General features: G+C 43.9%; 1 protein-coding gene and 1 long non-coding RNA gene across 2 annotated transcripts; both read left to right on the top strand.

Annotated features, from left to right (window-relative positions):
- Positions 1 to 534: 534 nt before the first annotated feature.
- RBX1 (ring-box 1) lies at positions 535 to 14622 on the top strand. Its single transcript, XM_058741207.1, has 5 exons — positions 535 to 683; positions 2653 to 2731; positions 7605 to 7675; positions 10680 to 10765; positions 14095 to 14622. The coding sequence occupies exons 1-5, from the start codon at positions 606 to 608 to the stop codon at positions 14105 to 14107; spliced, it is 327 nt and encodes a 108-aa protein (XP_058597190.1). The 5' UTR covers positions 535 to 605; the 3' UTR covers positions 14108 to 14622.
- Positions 14623 to 16475: 1853 nt separating this feature from the next.
- LOC131518807 (uncharacterized) lies at positions 16476 to 20590 on the top strand. The gene is made up of 2 exons (XR_009265291.1): positions 16476 to 19906; positions 20365 to 20590. It is a non-coding gene; the product is annotated as an uncharacterized LOC131518807 (long non-coding RNA).
- Positions 20591 to 20907: the final 317 nt, after the last annotated feature.

Below are 20907 nucleotides of genomic sequence, written 5' to 3'. Positions count from 1 at the left end.
ATCAGGAACCAAACGGTGCCTGGGCCCGGCTCTCCCAGGGAGGCTGCACGTCGGGCCTGGCTCGGAAGTGGGCCGGGACCTGCGACACCACGGGGTCCCGGTTTCGGCAGCAGAAGGCGGGGCGCCCACCCTCGACCCTTCCCCGGCGGAACGCTGCGGAACACCAGCCGGCACTGGAGCGCTGCGGCGGCGGGGAAGCCGGGGCGGGGCCGGGGCGGCAGGTCGCGGCCGAAGCGGAGGAAGCGGCCGCCGCCCCAGCTGAGGGAGTGTGGCCGGGGGCTTCCCGCGGGAAGACGACGAGCGGTAGTCTCTCGAGCGCTTCTAGCCCTCTCGAGCACGTCGGCTCGACCCCGCCCGGCCCCGCCCCAGCCACCGCCTCTTCCACAGCCGACGCAGGGGCCGGGGGGTGGGAGGGGAGGGAGGGACCTGCGCCAGCGCCTTTAAGGGGCGTGGCCACATACTCCGCCCCCACACGCCCCTCGCGCGCCAGTAAGGGGAGGGGTGCGGGAGGAGGCGCCAGGGCGGGAGGGGGGGTGGAGGGGGAGAGCCAGGCGTGCGCTGATGCGCAGGCGCAGTGGCCGGACGACAGACCGTGTGTTTCCAAAATGGCGGCAGCGATGGATGTGGATACCCCGAGCGGCACCAACAGCGGCGCGGGCAAGAAGCGCTTTGAAGTGAAAAAGGTTGGGTCTCGCCAGCGCCTTCCTCAGGGAAGCTAGAGAGGCGCGGATCTGGCTGGCAGGCCCGAGGATGACCAAGGCGCGGAGGAAAGGGCTTCATTGCAGGGCGTTCCTGGGACCGGGTACCAGAAAAGGAAGCTGGGGGGCGGGTCTTAGAGTTGATCGGCGTGACTGCGGCCCACTGCCAATGGCAGTGTTGGTTTCGCCTGGAGTCTGAGGGACCAATCACGGATGTGCTTATTGAGATGCTCGGGGTTGCGACTTGGCTAAGGGAGCCAAGCGCCTGAGCTGTCACTGGAGGGGTGGAGGGGTGGGGAGGAGTGGGTGGGGTGGATAGAAGGGGGAGTCGGAGCGATGCGGTGGGTGGAGGATGGGGGCAGTGCGGCGAAAGCCGGGACCTGAGTTCCTACCGCATTGGAGGCCTCTGAGGAGCCCGGCTGGTGATCTCCTTGCCCCGCCCCTTCCCGAAGCTCGGGGTCTCTCTGACTCTGAGGGACCCCAAACCGTTCCTCGACTAATCGAGGCCTCCCTTAGCCCTCTCTCTAGCCTTCGCCCCCTCCGAGTTAAAGTGTCGCCAGTCTAACAACTCTTGGTTCTTCTAAGAGGTCTATTGGTCAGTCATACAGCCGCCCCAGTCCTGTGGTGATAATCCAGAATCCCTCTGTCCAAAAAAAAAAAAAAAAAAAAGCATGGTGGAATTTGTTAGAAAATGCGAGCCCAAACGTTGTGTCATTTAGGAAGGGTTGAGTACTAGTGGCGAACGACCGGGTGAAAGTGGGGAAGCAAAAACGTGGAACGTGTCTTTTTGCATGAAATGCCTTACAGTGGGTTTGCCAACAGTTGGGGAGAAAAGTACCGATTCCCACATAATATAAAATAAATCTGTTCAAATGAAGACTCTGAAATAGGGAAGATGTTATTCCTGGAACATCTGGCTGAACACTGACAATATTCCCCCTCCCAGTGCTTTTTGGTGTTTCATTGTGGGCACTGCATGCTCAGTTACAGCCAGCAGCCATATTGAAGAATAGAAATAGGGGTGTTTTTTTTCCCTTCAAGTTGAAGGTGTCGGCTGAAAAGTGCTGGAGAAGTTTAACTAGACACGGAGAATTGGGTTTGAACGAGCTGAAGGTTTTGGAAGTGGCACCAAACTAGTGGATGAAAAGGGAGTTTGGGAATCTTTATAATTGCAGAAGCCAAAAGGCTGAATTACTTAAATAGTGCTTTTAGATAAAGTCTTGATTGGAATTATCTTAACTAAATATGAGTCTGAGCATGTAAGCGGTGAGAACATCAGTTTATTTGACGGTAGGACCTAGACAAAATTCTAGTGAATTCTAGAGTTCGTTGTGAAATAATCTTGTGTGATTTAAGTGATGACCTTGTTCTGTGTACTGACACTGGGTAGTTATCCAGCTTATCCCACGATTACCCATTTTATGATCCAATCATCATCTTAGTCCATTCTGTTCCTAGCTTTCACCTCCCTCCACATGCTTGCAAAGTTGCCTTGAAAAGCAGATACTGATCTATGCAGAAATTGAGCTCTTCAGGAGAAACCTGTACAGAAATTCGAGTTTGGGCTTATTAAACCTAAAACAGGCACTTAAAAATTATTCCTCATCTCTTACATTGATATTGTCGATTAAATCATTTTAAGCTGTAATAAATATAGATGACTAATATTATATATTAGTCATATATAATAAATATAATATAGATTATAAATAAATAAAGATGACTCCTTAATTTCTGTGTTCATATACTCAACCTTTTGGAGAATGGGTGAGCGTACGTGTAGCCTGCTGTTGCCCTCTGATAAAATAAGAGTCACGTAATATCCCCAAACTCTTGTGTTTGGTGGTCTTTGTGACCACAGAGGGGTTAACTGCAGCCGCAGTGTGCAATCCTAAGAGTGTGCGTGCCTGTGTTACAAGGAGAGTGTCTTGTTCCCCCCTTTTTCTCTTTGCAGTGGAATGCAGTAGCTCTCTGGGCCTGGGATATTGTGGTTGATAACTGTGCCATCTGCAGGAACCACATCATGGATCTTTGTAAGTGATTGGAGGAGGAGGGGAGGAGATTGAGAAGGTTACAGAGATTGTGGCTATCTTGATGTGACCGCTTTTTTTCTTCACAAGGAGATATAAAGCACAGTCAGAACACTTGGTGTCTTCTGCATCTAGTCCATTGGTACGTTTGAAATAGAGTAGATTTAACGATATCCTGGAGGCATACTCATCTCTCAGAATAAATCTACTCAATCTAAAGATGGCAAGCACACATTTAGAATGAATTGTGGACACAGAGGCACTGTAGATTATTCCTCTATATTTCCGATCTCATACCCAGACTCAAAGGCAAAAATAGTGAAAGGGAGAAAATAAACTTTGAGCTAAAATATTCTATCAAAGCTAGTTTTTGCTTGGCAAGATTCATAAAGAAAAGAAGCCAAAGAAGTAAGGAATTCAATGTTAGCCCCAAAGTTTAGAGAACATTGCTGCCAACATCTAAATAGGCAACTAATTGCGCTAAAGAAATTCTGTTTAAATCTCCTACAGATTCCATCACACGTAGTAGCCAATACATGGTGGATTTGATTATAGCTGTTGATGGACTAAGTATCCTTATAGTAATAGGAGCGAGAATATTGATCATGTCAGGAACAGCCGAGGTTACTTTTTCATCCAGGTACTAAAATGGTCTGTTAGTGAGATCAGATACAAGCAACGAAATTTCAACTTTCTCGAGTTGAAATTATAGGCACTTAGTTTGAAAATCACTCACCTCGTCTCCAGCTTCATCTCGTACCACTCTCCTGCTCACTATGGGAGTTTCTCTGGCTTACTTTTCATTCTTGAAGTGTCCATGCTCTCTTTTAGAGCCCTTACATATCCTGTTCCCTCTGCCTGGAATATTCTCCCTCTTCTCCCCACTACCTTGGTCTAACCCGTTAGTCTCCAGTCTAAATATGAGCCGCAAATGCCAAGTACATACATAATTTAAAATTTTCTGGTACCCACATTAAAATGAAAAGAAACCAATGATTTGTACTTATTTATCCTGCTATATCCAGAATATTTTCATTTCAATATGTAAGTAATATTTTAAAGTGAACTATTTTACTTTTTTTTTTTTTGGTACTAAGTCTTTGAAATGTATTTTACACTTCGAGCACATCTCATTTCAGACTAGCCACATATCAAGTGTTCAGTAGCCACATGAGGCTAGCGGTTACTTTATTGGGAAATGCAAAACTAATCCATAGTTGGTCTTTAGATCTCACCTTAAACTTGCTCAGAAATGTTTTCCTAACCATACTTACATATATACAGGCTATGACAGTTCTGATAATATTCCAACCACCTCCTATAGTTTCCTTTGTAGTAGCTATTTAGTTTAGTTAGTGCTTGATCATTTACTGCTAAATCGCAGCATCTAGCATAGTGTCCAGTACATAATAGGTTCTCACTAAATACTTGCTCTATGAATAATAAAAATACAAAGTAGGGGAATAGTGTGTGATTGTTGCAACTTGGAAAGCACCAGTCAAGTAACATGTGTGGTAGTTTATTGCCCTTGGTTTCTTTGAGTTTTGACCCTGTTTACCTTCTCACACAACAGCAGATAGCAGCTACCATGATGTTTAATAGAGATAGAAGGAACCCATCACGGAGAAACACATGCACAGTTTTAAATGTGTTTGGGTGGGGTCTTTGATTATATGTTTGCCAATTTTGTTGCCGTGCATTTTCACAAGTAGTTGTGCCCAAAGCAAATTTTATTTTCTTTGGGCTCTCTTCTATAAATAGTTAATGATTTCAAATAACACTGCTTTTGTTTTTTGTTTTTTTTCTATATTTAAGTCATTTTGTGTCTTTCTGGATGCAAGAGAATGTACTTCTTGGGAGGACCACAACAGACAAAGGCCACTGATATTCTGACTTAGAGTGGAACATTTGAGGGATCAGTGTAGGTCTTCAGTTAGATACCTACTGGCTTTATCATTTATTTTAAATGTTAGATGAAGCAGTAGAATATGAAACTCTTTTTTTTTTTTTTTTTTTTAAGTAAGCTCCATACCTGATGTGGGTCTTGAACTCATGACCCTGAGATTAAGGGTCACATGCTCTACCAACTGAGTCAGCCAGGTGCCTGAGAATATTGAACTCATAACAAAAAATTATGAAAGTGTGTTTAAGTCATGTCTTTTTTTTTTAATTGAGAAGTTTATTATTTTTTAAATTATTTTTAAAGTTTTTATTTTAATTCCAGTTAGTTAATACGCAGTGTTCTGTTAGTTTCAGGTGACAATATAGTGATTCAACAGTTCTATACATCACCCTGTGCTCACATCATGACACGTAAACTCCTCAATCCTCATCACCTATTTAACTCATCTTCCCACTCTCCTCCCCTCTAGTAACCATCAGATTATTCTCTAGACTGAAGAACCTGTTTTCAAGTCATGTCTTTTATTCATTCAGTGAATACTCATATCCTGGGCATTTTGATAAGATAAAAACAGTGACTGAGATCAAGCCTTTACCCTTAAGAAACATACCCTTTTGTTTATTACAGACACTAAAGAGTAATCTGGTAGCTACAACTGGGCTTGTCTTCCATTAGAAAATAAATGGATTATGATCCTTGTAAAAGGACTTTTTGTTAAAGCTGAAAATAAGAATCTTGATTTAGCAATGGCCATTTTCTAATAAAGTCTGGCATTAAATGAATGATTATATATACAGCTGTAAATAAATAAGAGTGATTATGGCTGTGCCCCGGTTGGATTCTTCCATAAAGCATTCTTGGTCTGAAGACTTCCTCTTTTGAGTCAAAATTGATACTGCGTGCCCTCTTACAGCTTTGTATTTATTTTACATTGCTCCGTTTCTTGGTTGTTCTAAAAATACACAGTCTGCTAGGTGTTATTTTCTCCATTACCTCAGGTAATTTTGTTCCAGATGAAAAGGGCGTCCAGAAGGGCTTAGACCCAGCCTTTGCTGGGAGAAGTTAGCCTCTTCCTAAACCACATGTCCATGCCTGTTTTGAAAGTGTGAAATCTGTCCAAGATGAAGCCTTTGCTTCCCTAGCAGTCCTTTGGTGGTAATGCTCTTGTATTGAAGTTTAAAAGTCCCTAAGCTTTATGTATCACATGCAGTAAGCTTCTGCCTTTGCAGGGGTATGACAGGAACCTATTACGTGCTGCTTGATTGTCTGCTCTAGGCTGACAGTAAACAGTTTCCCTGTTTAAATGAACTACTCAACTCCTATACTCACTCTGCACCAACAGCTCCAGAACATTTCCTATTCGAGAACATTTTACACTCATATTTAGTAATTTCCCATGCCATATCCGTTCTTATTTGGCATTCTAAACTGCAATCCTCTTCCTCCTATATATTTTTGTTCTTTGTTAGGAATTGTCAGGTAAAGAATACATATGTATTTGCTCCCCATTTTCTCTGTAGAAATGGGTTTTGTTTGCTTATTCAAGTACCAAGAGTACTTTGGACTTGGCATAGAAAGACAGAGTCCCTTAAAAATACCTTGACCTGGAGAAATTTAAACATGATAATGTACTTGGAAACAGCTGTTATTTATTTAAATAATTATGCCTCTTATTTAGCTGATTTCATAATCCATTGTTCTCATCTAAGTGAGAGGATCCAACTTGAAGAACATCAGATTTTATTTTCTCTCCTTTTGAATACGGTAGTGCAGTCACAGGGCCAGTAAATCCTTGAATATACTGCACAGATCCTAGATTGTCCAGTCCTATCAAAGGGAAAATCCAGTTACTCTCTTTAGGGTGAATGTGGATAGCAGGAGGAAGTTCTGTGATTTTAGATCCTTTGCCTTTCATATTTTTGAAGGGTGGAGAAAAACCCATATGGTGTATCTCTTCCCCTAAGACCAAATATACCCATTCAAATCTCAGCAGTATTTGCCTACAGTTTTACTGTTTTCCACCGATGGAAGTTTGAAGTAATTGTCTCCTATTAAACAGTCTTTCCTGAACCTTTTTACTCTTCAAATGGGAGACTCCATTTAGTTACCACCTTCAGAGACCGCAAATGATACATTAGTAATTCTTGTTCCTTGAATATTTATCCCCAGTAGAGTTTTACTCATCAGTTCTTGATCTCAGATTTGTATTCTATTTCAGTTCCCCTCTCTTCCCCTTCTATGAAATTGGTACTTGGGTATATTTGCTGTAGTTTGCTGTATGTAGTCACCAGACAAAATCACCTCCGAGGTAGTAAGCATCACCAAGTCGTGTGCCCCAAATCTCTAACCCATTGGCCTTACGGATTTGCTTTGCTTCACAGTGTTTTAAAGACTTTTGAGTTTTGCTGCTTTCACATAGCATATGCTACGGTTTGCCACAGGCCTCTTCTCTCTCCTTTATTTTGCTTCTGTCCCAGTTCACACGTCTGCCTGACCCCTCTAGGGACTGAAGCTTGTTGCCCAGCTATGCCTTCTTGTTATGAGGGCCTGTGAGACAGCATCTGCCGAGAGTAGGGAGAAGATGCCAGTTCTCAGAACAGGCAGAATTACGAGGTAGCTTTAAGAATTTACTAAATTTCCCAAATTAGGAGTAATCACTTTCATTTGGACAGGTCAGGTTATGATGAGGACTAAAATGTGCCTTTTCCTTCATAACTCAGTCTGTGAACAAGGATAGGAAATCATTGCTGAGCAAACTGTTAGGTCACATCTCTGCCTTCTGTGCTTCACCCCTTTTTTGTACTCATTCAAAAACAATTATAACTAGTTAACCACTTGAGATTTTGTTCAGGTTTGTACCACCCTCGCCCCCGCCCAAATCATGTCCTTTTGTAATTGTGCAGGGAGGGCTGCTATGGACTGAAGGGTCGTTGCTCCTGAGGTCCAGTGATCCTGTCGTTCTTCTTCCCGCAGGCATAGAATGTCAAGCTAACCAGGCGTCTGCTACTTCGGAAGAGTGCACTGTTGCGTGGGGAGTCTGTAATGTAAGGAAACATCTTTCCCTATCAGCATGGCATGTAAACATATTACTACTTTTCCTGCTTTGCAAGTCTTGAAAATAACTAGGAAAAAAATGACTAGCCCACCTTTCTCCCAAAAGGTATACAAATAATAAAAAAGATTTTAAATCTTTGTACTATTCACCTGTTACAGATGAAAAATTACTACTTATTGCAGGGGCACCATATTGTCTTAATTATAAAGCGGACCCACTTTTGTTAGCGCTCTGGGGATTCGTCTTTGGGAATTGCCTTCAAAGCCTGTGGCAGTGTTTGGAATATTCTCCTGTTGGTAGAAATCCTCACCTTCCGAACAGATTTTTTTTTTTTTTTCGTTAAAGTGCTAGATACCTTGTGGAACTAAGTTTGGTGAATAAATTGATATTCAAGGGCCTGCGTGTGTTTTAAAGTATGGCAAATGTACTAAGTTAGGATTTTGTTTTAACGTGGCTCATGCCAGAAATGTTTTGTCCAGCATCACTGGACAGAATGTACAGCCTTCCATGGTGTGACAGCTGTGAAGGATAACAGCATCAAATATGTTATTTCTAGCATGTGTTAAAAATTCATCTGTAGAGCCATATAGTCCTAGTCACGGGAGCTAAAATTGTCCTGTCCGAGCCTCCTGTGCCAAGGGGACAGAGGAACTTCAGCTCCCAGCATGGCACAGGCCTAAGAGTCTCTGGAGTCAGACCCCCATTCCCTGTCCTGGACTCACTTGCTAAGTGACTTCCAAGCAAGGTACTTGACATCCCTAAGCCTGGGCTCCCTCATGTAGGCACAGAGTTATAAACAGGATGAAATGATTTTCTTCTGCCACGTAGTAGACATAAGTATTTGTTGAATAAATACATATAAATACAAATTTGGGGTGTTGGTGGTTACTGAGCAGATGGCAGCTGTCAGTACTTTTCCCCATCAGGCTGAGGCTCTCCCCTCCCCGCTCCCCCAAGCCCCGTGCCTTGAGATGCACCTTCTGAATTCTGCCAGGGCCCTTTGAGGAGTTTCACAGTAGCCTGTAGTGGCCAGGGGATGCCTTTGTTGTCTATGGGGATAAAGAAATAAAACATAATCTGGTTCCTTGCTCTGCCTGACATTCAGGCATGTACTAAAAGCCATGTTATTTTTTTGGTGGAAGGAAAAGGGAGTGAAGTTGCCCTTAAATTTGGCTACAGAGAGCCTAGCTCAGGGAGCCTGCCATAAGGGAGAGCTGGCACGGTGCGGCAGAAACCTTCGGACTTATGCTGGCTTCTAGTTCTGGGTCTTCTCCCCAGCTCCGTGAATTGGCAAGTCCCGCGATTTGTCTGGGTTTCGCTTCCCTGTCTGCACGATGAAGGTAATAATACCTGTCCCGATTGCTCTGAGGCTCCAGTTAGGTGATACGTGTTAGCATCTTCTGTAAAGTGTAAAGCACTGGTCAGCGTACTTTAAGACTGCTAAACATACCCATGAGCAGACCTTAGGTCATGAACAGGAAGAAAGTTGGGACCAGGTGGTCGAGCGATTGCTGTCACCTGCCACACAGCCTCTTTCCCTCCATCTTCTGCGGTAGCTGCAGCGTACAGGGACCCGATGCCTCATGGGGGAGGGGGGACATGGAGAGAGGGGTCTTGAATACTCTTAGGTGTCCCTGCCACCTGGTCATTGAGAAAAATGCCTCCGCCTTCTGCTTTTTAGAAATTTTGTTTCTTCTCTTTTTTACAAAGAGCTGCGTGAGGGTTAGGGAGTGGTGCGAAAGGGATCGCGTGAAAGCTCTCACTCTGGGAAAGTATTTGTCCTGTTGAGCATCCATGGCGTACTAGCTGTGGGTTCCACTTTTAGTTACTGAATTCTGTTCTTGTCTTTATCAGAAGACAACGCACGTGATAATAATCCACTCAGTGACTCTTCTTGAAGTTCCATGCATGTTTTGGTAGCCTTGCTGACCAGATTTCAAGGCTGCTATTAAGTCAAGTTTGTGAAAGTTTTCATTATTTTGTCAGGGTGCCCACATTACTCCCCTGTCCCCCACCTGAGCCAGCCCCTCACAGACGAGAGGAAACCACACCTGCTGCTGCTGTCTTAACCACTCTGCTCCCGGAGAGGGAGGAGAGCAAAGGTCCGGGCAGTGGTGGTGTGGTTAGTGTCTACATGTCATTAACCCACTGCGTGCAGCTTTTCCTTTCCCCCAAACCTGAAAGCCGCCTCGTAGCTCTCTGTCAGTTACCAGCTTTCTTAGTATTCTTGCCGTTTTACTTCTTGCCTCGATCACGAAATAAACCATTTGATGCTCCTTTAGCTGCTTGTATGCAGTTTGTCTGTCATCATGCTTCCTTTTACCCTAATTTTCTATCTCTTTCCTTTTTAAAAGGACATGCCTCACCCCTTAAAGGCTTCCTGAGTACTGAGCTATTGTAATATCAGTACATCTTTGAGCAAATCTGGAAATGAGGTCCTTGGAACAGAGTTGAGCTGGGTGTGGGAAGATTGGGGAAGTGCCTGTCTCAGCTCTGGGTGGGTGGCAGTGGCAGCGTGCTACCCCAGGCTGAGGAAAAAGACGCTGCTCCTGGGGTCCCCATTCTCCAAGATGGGGGAGGGGCAGTTGGGGACCACGCAGGGGGAAGTTTCAAATCTGCGTGTGCTCAAGGGCTCCCGGCTTGTGTCTGAGGAAAGTACAGGAAAGTAGAAGCCTTCCCTTACAGCCAAATAAGACCAGGAGGCCACATTCCACCTTCCCTTAAGGGAAGGGGAGAGAGCATACCGGTAGACCATGTACCGTGCTTCCTAAGTAGTTTCTTTCAGTGGTTACAACATTTTTAACAGATGTTTCAGTGAACATGGCCTGTACCTGACCACGGCATAAGCAGCTGTTGACCTTTTGCCTCCCGTTGTTGTCTCCCATTGCTCTCCAGCCCCGTGTGTCACCACTCCAGTGCCCCTGAGACGTATTATCAGTGGATGGCCAAGACCGCACAGGATGATTTTTAATAAAATGTGTCTTTTCTTCCAGCATGCTTTTCACTTCCACTGCATCTCTCGCTGGCTCAAAACACGGCAGGTGTGTCCGTTGGACAACAGAGAGTGGGAATTCCAAAAGTAGGTGTCTCTGGCTGTTTTGACGTTGTAAGACTGGGTTTTATGGTCCGTGCCCTTCTTTGACTCACCCCAGGCTGGAGGGCGCATAGTCTCAGAAGATGGACACATGAAACATACCTTGTTTTACAGACTAACTTTTGGTTAAGCAAGGACTCATCTGTGAGGAAAATGCACAAAGGTGTGGCATCCTAGAGTGTGCCAGCTCCCAGGGTCTGTGAAAGTGGAATATAGGAGAATCTGCTAACTATTAAATATTTGCAGAATCACATCCATAATGAGGATCCAGGGGCTCACCAATGTCCGGTATCTTTCCTTTGGGCTAGAATTACATCCACCGATCCTGTTTCATTGGTTTATCTCATGCTGATTAATTCTGATATAGTATTTACGGTTATATCGACTAAATTATTATATAAATAGAACATGACATGGTAGATTTTTTAAAATTCAAATAGTCAAGAGGGCATACCAGAAAAAATTAGTTTCCCACCTTAGACTCCTAATCCCAGTCTCACAGGTGACCGTCAGCTTCTTAGTACTTCTGACTGTCCACACGCATGCTTGCATGTACACGGGTAGATATACATGTATAATTTTAATATAAATATGAGCATCCTACATAGTAATTCACCTTGCTTTTTCATTTCATACATTTTAGAGTTAGTTTTTCTATATCCACATACATCCTTTCTGATGGTTGCATTTTTTTATGTTGATGTACCATAATTTATTTAATCAGTCCCCGTTGATAGACATTTGGGTTTCAAATTTTTCACTGTTAGTATGTAGGGATGAACATCCTTACACAAGAATCTTTGTGAATATACGCGTGTATATTTGTAGCAGTAGTTCCTAAAAGAGGACTTTCTGGGTAAAGAATGTGTACCTTCTTTATTTTTTATTTTTTTATTTAAAAAACATTTTTTTAATGTTCATTTAGTTTTGAGCGAGAGACAGCAAGCTGGGGTCGGGGGGGGATGCAGAGAGAGGGGAACAGAAGATCTGAAGCGGGCTCTGCACTAACAGCACAAAGTCAGAGTTCAACGTGAGTCTCGAACTCACGAACCGTAAGATCATGACCTGAGCCAAAGTTGATGCTTACCCAAGTAAGCCACCCAAGCACCCCCCCCCCCCATTTTTTATTTTTGATATTGTCAGATTTTCCTTTCCCAAGAATGCATTCTAATTGACGCTCCCTCTAAACAATGCAACAGAATGCCCCCTTCTCCATTTCCTGTCAACGCTCTATTATGGCACTTTTCCACCTTCACTAGTCTGATAGTTGAAAACTAGTATTCAGTTGCCTTTTCTGAATTTTGAGTGAGATTGGGCTACTTATCATGTTTTTATGTCTCTTTTTCTGTGAATTGCCCTTTTTTGTTGCTGTTGAGTTTTTGATCCTTTTCTTTATCAAATTTTTTATGAGAAAGGGGGTTTTTATTTAAACGTGAGTTTGATTAACAGGATATAATGAGATTTATAAAACAAAAATTGGGATTCTTTAGTTTGTTAAATGTTTAGAAATCCGTTATTGGTACAGATATTTTGCTTTTAGACCTATTTATTTGGTAAAGAATTTTGGAACTCTTACCCAATGCATGTTCATTTTTTAAGAAACCTGTCAAATACTCAGTGTTTAACTCCTACCATTGTTCTTCATTCAGCATGCATAATGTGTAAGATGTAAAAACATATGAGACAGTCCTTCCCCCTCCTTAGGGAGCTTGCATTCTGTGTAAAACCATGAAGTCATATGTATCAAGGAACTTTTCTACGTTCTGAAGAGGCCTTCATAACTGGCTCTGCCCTGGAGCAGGCTCCGAATTCCGTTTTGGACCACAACTGTCCCATGTTTCCCATGGAATATTCCCAGGACTGAGCCTAGAAGGGGGGGCTGTGTGTGAAGAATTCCTCATGTTGGGCTCTGACAGCACCACTTTATCCCGCAGTTAACAGTACATTGGGAAAACAAATTCCTAGGGAACAAGTTGCGGCATTCTTTAATCTGATGGACAACTTCTGGGTTGCTCTACAGTCCACTAACAAACACTGGAGCTCTACCCTGTATGGAATTTGGCACAACTTTTTTCTAGACAGTATTCAAGTGGATTTCTTGTGGAAATGCAAAAAAGATCTAGTAGTCCTTTGGGCTGATCGAAGCCATGACCCAGAATTTCATTGCCCTGGGGTCCACCCATGTATCAAAGTATTTTAATCAGAGGCTAACTATTCAGAAAGAACCAGGACAGAGGCCCCTGGGTGGCTCAGTTGGTTAAGCATCTAGCTTCTGCTCAGGTCATGATTTCAAGGTACGTGGGGTCAAGCCCCACATCGGGCTCTACGCTGACAGCTCAGAGCCTGGAGCTGCTTTGGATTCTGTGTCTCCCTCTCTCTCTGCCCCTCCCCTGCTCACACTCTGTCTCTGTCTCTCTTAAAAATGAATAAAAAACATTAAAAAAAAAACAAAAAACCAGGACAAAGATTGAGTAAGACAACAAGGAAGGATTTTTGTTCAAGAAATCCATTTATATGTAGAAGAAATTTCCCGGCCCTGTTTATTTTTATAATCTTGTTAGAGCCAAATTTTGGCTTTTGGGGAAATCAGAAACTACCTGAAATCCATACCTCTCTACAGTTCTCTTTCTGAATGTGATCAGGCTGGAAATTGGACCTGGTGATAGATTTTGAAATTGAAGGCTGTTCAATGACTATTCCCTGTATTTGCCTGAGTCAGCAGAGTTGAAGTGAAAATAGCCTGCAAGCGGAAGGGAGGCCGAGTGCTCAGGGGTGTCTGAGCCGCTGACTGGAGCCAACAGGACAGTTCCCTTTCATAGCCACCAGCTCCTACTTTTCCCTCTTGCTTCTCTAATACTGCCCAGCATATCTGGTGACTGGGAGAGTCAGGTGGGTATAGGTGAGTCCCATGGAGGGACCATCACTAAGAAAGGGATAGTAGGTAGGAGTACCCGGGTGGCTCAGTCGGTTAAGCATCCAACTCAGGTCATGATCTCACGGTTCATGGGTTCAAGCCCTATGTCGGGCCCTGTGCTGACAGCTCAGAGCCTGGATCCTGCTTTGAATTCTATGTCTCCCTCTCTCTGTACCCCTCCTCTACTTGTGCTCTATCTCTCTCGCTTTCAAAAATAAATAATAAACATTAAAATTTTTTTTTTTTAAAGAAGGCGGTAGTAGGTAAAATGTTACAAAGGACAAAATGAAAGGGGCAGAGAAGGTTTTCATCACATTTCCTCATGTGTTTTTAGCAGATTTTATAGCCTCAAACAGGAAATTACTAAGGAATTAATAAAATGATATACTTTGTCTTTCAGGTATGGGCACTAGAAAGAAAATTCTTCCATCGAGCTCAACTCTTCTGTTATTCATTTAATGACTTGCCCTCCTGTTACTTAAGTATAAATTAGATAGAACTGTGTCTTTTCTGCTTTGTCTTTTCAGTTTGCTATTCCTGCAGCCATATTGTATTCTGTGTCAAATAAAATCCAGTTGGATTCTAGAATAGATGCTGTCTCTTGTGTATGTGAAAAAAGTGAACATAAAGGCTGGAAAGCCAGCTTTTGAAAGTGACATGTTTGTTCATTAGAGCAGAGTTGTCCTGTGAGTCTGCCGCTTGGTCACCAGAGATCCCGATCCACAGCCCGCTCGCTGATGGCAGCCTTGGGTAGGTCATCTCTCTGCTCTTCCTTTCCCTTTAGAACGGCTAAAAGGCATCATATGCGCACAGAGAGAGGCTTTGTAAAATGTAAAACCACTATACAAATGTTAACTTTGACCATGTGTGACATGTTGCTTTCTCTTCTTAGTTTAGAAAAATAAACCTGAAAAAATCTAATACGTAATTTTGGCTGGCGAAAGAATAATTTGTAGGCTCAAGTTGAAAATTGGTGTCACTTAGAATGGAATTGAAGAAGAGAATTCAAGTTGCCTCTATCACCACCATCTTTTGTAATTTGTTCAAAATGTCTTAGCCATGGGGACGCCTGACTGGCTCAGTCAGTAGAGCATGCAACTCCATCTTGGTTGGGGTCATGAATTTACGCCCCGTGTTGGGCAGAGATTAAACATAAAAGGCTTGGCGATGAAGGAATTGCCAGTTCTAAAACGAATTCAGTGGTGATCATGTAGTCTTTAGCTGAGAAAGTCGAGTTTACTGTAGCGGCTCTCAAACAAGGGTCTGAGGACTCCTGGGGGTTCCTGGACTCTTTCAGGAGATTCATGAAGTTCCTTTTCCACTACATGTCTGTATGAGGCCAGCTTTTCCTTACAAACTTCAACCAAAGTAACGCACTGAATGAAGAAGCAGGCATGAGAATCCAGCTGTCTTCTATTAGATATAAAAGAGATATGCAGAGTGTAAAATCATGCCACTCTTTAATTTTTTTTGTTTTGAAAAATAGTGGCTTTTAATAAAAATATTTATGTTAACATGTGATGGTTTTTGTTCTTTTAATCTTTTTAATTTCTTGGTTTACATTCCATTATGGTAAATGTAGATATTTACTCACAAAAACAAAAATTCTTTGAGGTCTTCAATTTTTAAGATCATCTAGGGATCTTTAGAGTAAAAAGTTTAAGAATATCTAGGGGCGCCTGGGTGGTTCAGTCGGTTGAGGTCCGACTTCAGCTCAGGTCATGATCTCACACTCCATGAGTTCAAGCCCCGCATCGGGGCCTGGAGCCTGCTTCAGATTCTGGCTCTCTCTCTGCCCCTCCCCCGCTCATTCTCTCTCTCAAAGATGAATAAACATTAAAAATTTTTTTAAACTTTTTTAATGTTTATTGCTTAGTTTTGAGAGAGAGAGACTGACACAGCATGGTCAAGGGAGGGGAGAGAGAGAGAGAGGGAGACACACAATCTGAAGCAGGCTTCAGGCTCTGAGCTGTCAGCACAGAGCCCAACATGGGGCTCAAACCCACGGACCATGAGATCACGACCTGAGTTGAAGTCGTATGCTTAACTGACTGAGCCACCCAGGCGCCCCCCAAAAAAATTTTTAAGTTTAAGAATATCTAGCTTAGTTATTAAGAACTCTGAGGTCTTAATGAACCTGGATCAAACCCACCTTGCTCAGCTAACAGCACCAGGCACACAGCAAGCACTCACAAGGAGGTAGCTGCTACTGTTGGCTGTTAATTTAGGACCATCTCCCTCAGCAGAAGCGTCCTCTTCTAAACCCCTTTCAAGTGGTCAAACTGTGTGAATACTTCAATAGCGAACACCTTGCTTTTCACACAGATGACATTACATATCTGGGGAGATCGGCTTGAGTATTAATTAGTACCCCAGGCTGCAGAGTACAGAGATGCAGCTTCTGCTTAGGTAAGGGAAACTTACTGGTGGGTATGAGGCTATGTAATACAACAGAAGAAAGGGCTAAGGATGCGGTTGGACCTGAGAATGGAACCAGGGAGGCACTGCTGGGATTCTCTGCCTCTCCGAGGACTCCCCTCCTGTGGCAGGAAAACAGTGCCAACACTCTGCCACCTCTTCTCCTACAGCTGCTACGTACGCAAGAGGGACTCACTCCAAGCTCAGATTCCCCAAATCCCAACTGGGTCAGGGGCCCATACCTAGACCAATGGGCACGTTCGTGTGGACAACAGTGACCGCCTTGAGAACCCCCATCGGAATGGAGGGTAGCCGTTCCCAGAAGAATGGGAGACAGACAACACAAGAGGTGTCTACTTTTTTTCCCTACCTTGAGCCAAAACATCTTGCAACGGACATCTCGTTATTCTTGTGTTGCCTCGTGAAACTGGTGGACATGAACCTTCCCTGAGATATTAGTGACATTACTGCTGAGTGCCTGTTGTGTGCCAGCCTAGAGGACACAGCCGCGTTAGACTAAATCTCTCCCCTCAAAGAGCTCATAGTCTAGCCGGAGGATCCTGGGAAAACGAATGAATATGGAACTTAATTCTGGAGAGCTCCACAGGGCTCAGACGTGGGCTTGATCTTGCAGTGCCCATTCTCTCTTGGTTTTCCTTCTCTCAACTCCTATGCCTTGGAAGGGCTCCTCTATCTCAATCTGCCCTGAAGATTCCATTCTTGAAGTTTTGCTTTGTCTGAGAGACGGCATCCTCACCTGGAGTCACAATAGCGGGCCAGACCCTCCAGTGGGCTCCTGAGACCGGCCTGTGCGCATCTCTTCCCAGATCCACTTTTGGTAACCTCATGTTGGTAGTTTGAAATTGGCCATAGTGGGTGTGTTTACACCACAGGAATTGGGAAATGCTACAAATCAGAGCCTCCTTTCTGTGGAGAGCCTTTTGTTACCAGCACACCACTGCATAGTTAACTGTCTTTAGGATAGTGGTATCCAAATGTGTCCATTGTCTATCCCTGGCTGTGTGTCTCACAGGCACTTCAAACTCAACAGGTCAACGATGACTTTCCTTCCATTTTCCCAAAACATAACCCTCCTCCTGGATGACCTCTCCCGGTTGATGGCATTGCCACTCATCCAATTCCTGAAGCCACAGTCATTCAAAAAGCATTTTAGATGCTCTCCTCTTCTTTGCCCCCGTGTCTGATTAACCATTAAACACTATTCATTCCACAGATGTGCTCTCACTAAAACCTGTACCCTCTTCTCCATTCCCACTCCCACGGATGGAGTCTAGGTCCTCTTCATTTTTCTCTAAAATGATTGCAGGGGCACCTGGATGGCTCAGTCAGTTGAGTGTCTGACTCTTGATTTGGGCTCAGGTCATGATCCTGGGGTCGTGGGATCAAGCCCTGTGTTGAGCTCCGTGCTGAGCGCAGAGCCTGCTTAAGACTCTCTCTCCTTCTGCCCCTCTCTCCCACTCACACGTGCTCTCTCTCTAAAATTAAATTAAAAAATAAGATGATTGCAGTTCCCTCCAACTGGTCATACTGTCATTAGTCTCTTGGCTACAAACCAAAGTGAATCTTTAATTTGGTCTGATGCCCCTTCCACTGGTTGAGAAATTCCCCACCTTGAAGAAAGCAGAATTCATTTCCCATCATAGACTTTGAACCTCCCAGTTCCTGGCTCCTCCAATTTCCTTGCAGCTGGAACCAGGGAGGTTACCTAACCTTCACTAGAGACATGCACCCTGCCATCCATTACGGCCGTGGGCAGCAGCACCGGCAGCACCCAGGGCCCAGTGCAGGTGGCAGAATGGGTTATGACACCCAGTGTTGAATGGTCTCAACAGCCAGCACCTTCCCAAACTGGTTCTGTGGCATAATGTTGGCTGGGATCCCAGCTGCTGCCTGTTTTCTGAGCCCAACTCCCCATCATGCCTGGTGTTGCTGTGAACTCTCCAACATGCTTGCAGTGTCTGCTGTGCTAGAAAAATCAGTCAGCAATTTGGTTCTCAACTCTCAATATTATCCCCTCTCATCCCCACAGCTTTTCCTTATCCACTCTTTTTTTAAAGTTTATTTTAATTTTTTTTTAATTTTACATCCAAATTAACATACAGTGCAACAGTGATTTCAGGAGTAGATTCCTTAATGCCCCTTCCCATTGAGCCCATCCCCCCTCCCACAATCCCTCCAGTAACCCTCTGTTCTCCATATTTAAGAGTCTCTTATGTTTTGTCCCCCTCCCTGTTTTTATATTTTTTTTTTTGCTTCCCTTCCCTTATGTTCATCTGTTGTGTGTGTTAAAGTCCTCATATGAGTGAAGGCATATGGTATTTGTGTTTCTCTGACTAATTTCACTTAGCATAATACCCTCTAGTTCCATCCACGTAGTTGCAAATGGCAAGATTTCATTCTTTTTGATTGTCGAGTAATACTCCATTGTATATACCACATCTTCTTTATCCATTCATCCATTGATGGACATTTGGGCTCTTTCCATACTTTGGCTATTGTTGATAGTGCTGCCATAAACATGGGGGTGCATGTGCCCCTTCGAAACAGCACCCCTGCATCCCTTGGATAAATACCTAGTAGTGCAATTGCTGGGTCTTAGGGTAGTGCTATTTTTAATTTTTTGTTCCAGTCCACTCTTTTTTCTTAAATAACTTCATTTATTTATTTTGACAGAGACAGAGACAGCATGAGTGGGGGAAGGCAGAGAGAGGGAGAGAGTCCCAAGAAGGCTCTGTGCTGCCATCACAGAGCCCAATGTGGGGCTCAAACCCATGAAGATGTGAGATCATGACCTGAGCCGAAGTCAAGAGTTGGACGCTTAACTGACTGAGCTACCCAGGTGCCCCTCCTTATTCACTCTTAAAACATTCCTAAAAAGCTCATCATTTCATTGTAATGTCATCTGACATTTTCTACTCCTTTCCTCAGCCAAAAGAATAGTCTTCTGAGAGTCCTTTGTCTATCTTTTCCATTCCTTGTTCATGTCCCATGTTTTGATCAGGCTCTTTTCAAATCAGAACCCACTGGAGAGTCAATTCCCTGGGTAATGACATTATTTTATTTAGGTGCTCCCTCTTTTCTATTTGGATCAGTTTTCGACCTACTGTTAGAACACCTTCCTGGGCTTCTTGTAGGCCTGCTGTCCCGTCCCCTAAACTGGGCCTTCACCGCATGGTACACAGAGCCTCATGCAGCCTATAACTGCATGGCAGCATATCCTGGTTCTGCACATCTCCTTACAGCCTCACACAAGTCCTTTGGACTGATCCCAGGGCTGTGTTGTAGCTTCAGTTGGCCTTGCTTGACTTTCTGTGCTCCTTCCAAGAATATCTCCCACCCAATCCAGTCAAGCTCCTAGTCCCTCACCTCAGAACTGGCCCTGAGAGGCAGGTCCCCCTCCAGGCTCCTCTAAATACAGACTAGGCCCCTGCCACCCTTTCGGGCCCCCATCATGGAGCCTTCTTCTTTTCTCTGAACATTTTGAGATCTCTATGGTGAAGTCTGAAACAGCACGATTGCTTTCACCGAAGTGTCCCCTTTAGTCAGAGTAACCTCAGAGTAGCAATTTTTCAAACTAATTGTGTCTACGTTTTGGATTCTGAGACACGAAACTATCCATTACACAAAAGTAGAACCTATCATCCTATACTTACAGGAGAACTAAACTTTTTTGAGATGCCTTGATAATTAAACATTCTATTTTTTGCCAAACTCCTCTTCCTGCGACGGATTGCCTCTATCTCGCTTAAAGACACTACCATCTAGTCAAACAGGTGAGAAACTTTAAAGTCGTCTTTCATGCCACTTTTGCCCTCCTCCCCAATATCTGTGTGGCTGCCATGTCTTGTCTCTTTGACTTCAGTTTTGCTCCACATAAATCCACTCTCTTCCCTCTTCCCCCACTGTCTAGGCCTTGAGCCTAGATTGGCCTTAAGCCAGCCTAGGCCTGGATTGTTGAAATGGGTTCATTAATCCCCTCACTTACAAGATTCGGGAGCTGCAGTAGTAGAAAGTATCATAAAAGAATAACTCAGGGGGTTGATGGGGGGTTGGGGGGGGTGGGTGATGGGTATCGAGGAGGGCACCTTTTGGGATGAGCACTGGGTGTTGTATGGAAACCAATTTGACAATAAACTTCATATATTGAAGAAAAAAAAAAAGAATAACTCGGGGGGCCCCAGTTCTAGAGTATCTGAAGATTCTGCTCTTTCATGAAGCTCATGTCCCATAGGTCTTCTAGATTGTCAAGAGTCTTCAGAAGGCATCTCCATTCGTCCACAGCTGTTGGAGAACATGGCAAAGACAGTGGAAGAAGGAAGTTACATCAGCCAACCATTTCTCTTTGTATTCCACTAATGTTTACATCTCACTGAACATCAGAACATCTTGAAAATACAATTGCTTAAAAGGTATAAAGACACAGAAACAACCTAACACTAATAAGAATGGTATAATAATTACCGTGTGTGTGTGTATGTGCGTGTGTGTATATATGTATGTGTATATACATATATACAATAAATAATAATAATGGTATTTTTCAAAACTGTGAAAACCAAGAAACACAGAAAAGCATTTCTTACAGGATGCCAACAGGAAATAGAATCATCATGGGCCTTGCAAAAATCTTTAAAAAAAAATATACAATATGTGGGGCGCCTGGGTGGCTCAGGTGGTCAAACATCAGACTTCACCTCAGGCCATGATCTGACGGTTTGTGGGTTTGAGCCCAGTATCGGGTTCTGTGCTGACATCTCAGAGCCTGGAGCCTGCT

The sequence above is a fragment of the Neofelis nebulosa genome, chromosome 8 (assembly GCF_028018385.1).
Source record: "Neofelis nebulosa isolate mNeoNeb1 chromosome 8, mNeoNeb1.pri, whole genome shotgun sequence".
In the NCBI taxonomy this organism is placed as follows: domain Eukaryota; kingdom Metazoa; phylum Chordata; class Mammalia; order Carnivora; family Felidae; genus Neofelis; species Neofelis nebulosa.
The sequence above is the reverse complement of the archived record's forward strand: the minus strand, read 5'-3'. Positions and strand labels throughout refer to the sequence as shown.